The sequence below is a fragment of the Primulina eburnea genome, chromosome 2, assembly GCF_022965805.1.
Source record: "Primulina eburnea isolate SZY01 chromosome 2, ASM2296580v1, whole genome shotgun sequence".
NCBI lineage: Eukaryota > Viridiplantae > Streptophyta > Magnoliopsida > Lamiales > Gesneriaceae > Primulina > Primulina eburnea.
The window spans coordinates 10,389,256-10,394,085 of record NC_133102.1 but is presented as its reverse complement, the minus strand read 5'-3'; the positions used below and the strand labels follow the sequence as shown (position 1 = coordinate 10,394,085).

Below are 4,830 nucleotides of genomic sequence, written 5' to 3'. Positions count from 1 at the left end.
GGTTTTAAGAACACTTAGTTCACAAGATACCAAGACTAAATCAAATAACCAAAAGGTTACTGATATGAACAATTAGTTTGGTTTGAGCACAGTAACGTTAACCTAATCTTCTTAATGGTCGGGAAGAGTACAGTAACGTTAACCTGATCTTCTGAACAGATGTGTCACTGTCATATTTAAGAGCATTAAGTGTTCTTCAATAAACGCATTTAATGTTCCTTTTGCTCAGCATAGTTCTGAAGCGCTTTTCTTGAGGAGCTCCTTTTATGGTAACTGTTTTTTAGCATCAGAACTTGAAGTCTATACTTGGTCTTCCTTTTCTGGGATAGAGATATAAATGCGGATCATTCTTGGAACTGATGTACATTTACGTTGACTTCAAGGCTGTGTAATAATTTGAATATATTAAACCGATCAGAGAATTTCTTTGAGCAATAAATGGTTATCTCTAAAGATCCGGTTCTAAGGAAGATCATATCAACGGTCTAAAATAAGCGGTTGAGACTCCTTTGAGCTTTAGCCGGTTAGAACGATATTCTAACTATTGAGCTAGGCAATTTGAACTGATATGTGTCACACATATGAACTGCAGCTGTTTTCGTGTTGTCTTGTTTTTGTATACACCAAAATTCTTGGGAATAATATTTCTTAACAAGATGGAAACCTGAACTAGGTTATACTAATGAAGGATTTTTCCTGTTTATCGAGGGTCAGTTCTACAAAATTTTGAGATAAATTATTAAGGGATGATCTTGAAACAAGAAAGCTTTATGTCTTTGAAACTCTTCAAAATATGGAAGAAAAAAATTTATTATATCAGAAAGATTATGAAAAGCAACAAGAAAAGGAACAAGATTCTCTGAGTCCTTTTAAGATAATCACTCAGAAATATTCTGAAATCTATTACAATGACAAGATGATCGATGTCTATATTGAAGAAATGAAGAAAGACCTTTATAAGAATATTGGATGTTCAGATTTCAAATCAGATAAATCTATGGCGTCTGAATCAAATGAAAATCAATTAATTCTTCTGACATATTCAGTTCTACACTTAAAAAAATATCTAAAATATAAAATTAATTAATATTTGAAATTTTCAACATATTTAATAATTTGTAATTAGGGTTAAACAAAAATTAAATGATCTGATGAAATTTTGGGTTTATGCCTATCCTGGAAACAAGAGAGATGAATGGATTTGGTCTACTATATCAAAATTGAAAAATAATATTTTCTCTCATAAAAATTGATTAATGATTATTAAAAACAAAAATATTTTCAAAAAATAAATAAATAAAGTAAATAGCCGTGGCAAAAATATCAAATTAATTGTTAGCACATAAAAATATCTATACGATTATTTATTTATTTATGTTTCTAAAAGGACCCACAAAAATATCCTAAAATAGTAATCAAGCCGAAGTCTCTTCATCGGCGATTCTCTCAGTAATTTCGATTAATCTCGTGTATTGATCTCGGATGATTCCCAAACATCCTTCAAATCGTGTTCAAGGTAAGAGGTTTGTGCCTTTGAAATCCTCTATTTTCTAAGTTATTGATATCATGGCTGTTTGTAAACTGTAGTTTTGGCGGAAGCAATGCTCTGATCGAGTGGTCTCTGTGAAATGCTACTTGGATCTTGTGATTACTGTAAGATTGCGTTTTTGGATCTGTATTCGTGAAGCATTTGTTTCCCCCCTTTGTTTTGGTTTTTAATTTATAATTTCCGTTGCTATTAAACTTTTATTACGGGATGAAAATCATGAAGGCGAATGGTAAAAGTTGAAATTGTTAGCTTTCATTTTTGTTATATGTTTTGCCATATTTAAATAAATTAAGTTCTTCGTGAATTCTCCTCATCCCTCATGGGGAAAAATGTATAATATCTTTATGAGGTATAAATAATAGGAAATGGGACGAATTATTTTTCTTTTAGGAAAAACCTGGACTTGTACATTTTCATTGCTGTTGGTTTCTATTTGTTAATATTTATACGATCAATTTGAATTATTTGGAATATACGTCATCTGCTGTCATGGAATGTGATTTCTTTCTTGAACTTTTAGTCTTTCTTGGGATAAGGTTAAGAAGGTTAGGAGCTGATATGTTTTTCTTTACTTTTGACAAGTTTAGCATGACTGCATAACAGATAAACTATTGACTGGGGTTATCATATCAACAAGGTGGTTGGATATCTCTACTTTCATGAGACGAGATATGAATATATTTGTTCAATCTTGCTGTTAATATAATTTTTATCAAGAACATCGTTTCGTGTTTGTAATTTTTTATGAATCTTAACTCATGTAAGATAATCGCAGTGTGGAATTATTCCCTGGTTTTCCATCTCTGAATTGGAAGTTAACATAAGAGTTGGAACTTGGTTTTGCATGATGTAGGTTTTTATTTCCGTTGAATGATAACCAAGCAATCTGATCCCGATGGATGATTTGCCAGAGCACGCGGCATGGGAAATTTTAGGCAGGATTAAGAGAACCGTGGATAAAAACTCTGTATCTCTAACTTGTAAGCGCCTCTATGAATTGGATAGTCAGCAAAGAAACTCTATTCGAGTTGGTTGTGGCTTGGATCCAGCAAATGATGCTTTGATATCTCTGTGCAATAGATTTCAGAACTTGGAAAAAGTGGAAATATCTTACTCGGGTTGGATGTCCAGATTAGGAAAACAGTTGGATGACCAGGGGCTTCAGATTCTTTCAAACAGCTGTCCCCTGATGACAGATCTCACCTTAAGTTACTGCACTTTTATAACTGATGCTGGGTTAAGCCACCTGGCTTCTTGCTCCCATCTTTCAGCCTTGAAGTTGATTTTTACTCCAAGAATAAGTGGTTTTGGGATATTATCTGCTGTAATGGGATGTAAAAATCTAACCCTTTTGCACCTTATTCGTTGTCTTAATGTTATAAGTGTGGAATGGCTTGAATATCTTGGCAATCTTGAAACCCTTGAAGATCTCTGCATCAAAAACTGTAGGGCGATTGGGGAAGGTGATCTAATAAAGCTGGGGCCTACTTGGCAAAAATTGAAGAGATTGCAATTTGAGGTAGATGCGAATTATCGTTACATGAAGGTATACGATAGGTTAGCCATAGATCAGTGGCAGAAGCAGTGGATTCCATGTGACAGCATGCAAGAACTTAAGCTGGTGAATGGCATCATAAGCCCTGGTCGAGGTCTTGCTTGTGTAGTAGGGAAATGCAAGAACTTGGAAAAAATTCACTTAGATATGTGTGTTGGTGTGAGAGATTCGGATATAATAGGTTTAGCCCATAAATCAAGTAACCTTCGATTCATTTCTCTCCGTTTCCCATCAGATTTTTCGCTCCCGCTTTTGATGAACAATCCGATAAGACTGACAGATAGTTGTTTAGAGGCACTGGCTCTAAATTGCAAACAACTTGAATCTGTCAGATTATCATTCTCTGATGGAGAGTTCCCTTCCTTTTCGTCATTTACTTTACACGGCATCCTTACATTAGTAGAGAAGTGCCCAATACGGGAACTTTCTCTCGACCACGTATATTCTTTCAACGATGTTGGCATGGAAGCTCTCTGCTCTGCACGATATCTTCAAACTTTAGAGCTGACTCGATGCCAAGAAATTACTGACGAAGGGCTGCAACTTGTGGGACAATATCCTCAGTTGTGTACTTTAAAACTTAGCAAATGCTTGGGAATAACTGATGATGGATTGAAACCGCTTGTGGGATCACTCAAACTAAAAATTTTAGCCGTTGATGATTGTCCACAGATATCTGAAAGAGGCGTACAAGGAGCCGCTGCTTCAGTGACTTTCAAACAAGATCTATCATGGATGTATTGAGTTTGTGTGTGTGTGTTTAATGGAGATGGTCACATTGTGTGCTATTTACATGTTCAGTGTTTAGAGCAAATATTGTCAGTTTCGTGGTAGAAGTCTGGGTTTGTATTTGTTTGTGTGGAACAAGGGAGTGTGTGTTAAATGTGATTGAGGAGTAATTCGGCTTTTTACTTAAAATAATATAAAAAATTTATGAATATATAACAATCCGGTATAAGATGTTACGGTTTAAAGTTTAAATATAATTTTTTATTTAAAAAAATATGAAAAAATAATCTGGTAAAAAATGACCGGATTTCTTTTGAATCTGTGGCACAGATTAAACATTTGCCACCCATAATTTGCGGGTGTGCACATGACTTTTCTCCTATAAATTGTGGAGTTTAATCTATACATTGAAATAATTTACGTTGTATGACATTATATCTTAATTATCCCACCAAACATGAATACTATGATGATCTTACTTTACGTAGGTGGTTATGTCATTATTAAAGATGAGAGAGTTGGGTATAACATCCCCGCAACTAGGACCACGAAAATCCCACAGACTATTATTGTAACGATCATGGGCCATTAGGCTGAATCAACACGGACCTCAGCCCAAACCCACACCCACGTACCACCACTGGTCATGGGTCATTAGGATGGTCCAGCATGGGCCATGCACCGCCACTCATAGAATATTCCACGCCTGGAAAGTGGTTTCTTTCGCGCCTTTTTTTGTAACGATAATGGGCCATTAGGCTAAACCAACATGAGCCTCGACCCATACACACGTACCGCTACTGGCCATGGGTCGTTAGGATGGTCCAGCATGGGCCTCGGCCCATGTCCATGCACCGTCACTCATAGAATATCTCATCCTTGGAAAGTGGTTTCTTTCACCTCCTCCAACACTTAAACCCAGGACCTTCAGACTTAATTACCTAGATTCCTAAAATGTTGGTACCAGTTGGGTAGCTCAACTAATATCAACACTTTA

At 35.7% G+C, this 4,830-nt stretch overlaps 1 protein-coding gene across 3 annotated transcripts; it reads left to right on the top strand.

The window, feature by feature from the left end:
* Positions 1-1,393: 1,393 nt before the first annotated feature.
* On the top strand, positions 1,394-4,009 carry LOC140822950 (F-box/LRR-repeat protein 14). Of its 3 annotated transcripts, XM_073183965.1 has the most exons (3): positions 1,394-1,516; positions 1,588-1,653; positions 2,403-4,009. In XM_073183965.1, exon 3 carries the CDS (start codon positions 2,445-2,447, stop codon positions 3,846-3,848), a length of 1,404 nt encoding a protein of 467 aa, XP_073040066.1. In that variant the 5' UTR covers positions 1,394-1,516; positions 1,588-1,653; positions 2,403-2,444; the 3' UTR covers positions 3,849-4,009. The 3 variants fall into 3 exon arrangements, with proteins under 3 accessions (XP_073040066.1, XP_073040067.1, XP_073040069.1); XM_073183966.1 differs by lacking the exon at positions 1,588-1,653; XM_073183968.1 differs by lacking the exon at positions 1,588-1,653 and having other exon boundaries at positions 1,400-1,523.
* Positions 4,010-4,830: the final 821 nt, after the last annotated feature.

Excerpts from the sequence above, each read along its gene's own strand:
- LOC140822950 (XM_073183966.1), top strand. The coding sequence starts at position 2,445 with ATGGATGATTTGCCAGAGCACGCGGCATGGGAAATTTTAGGCAGGATT.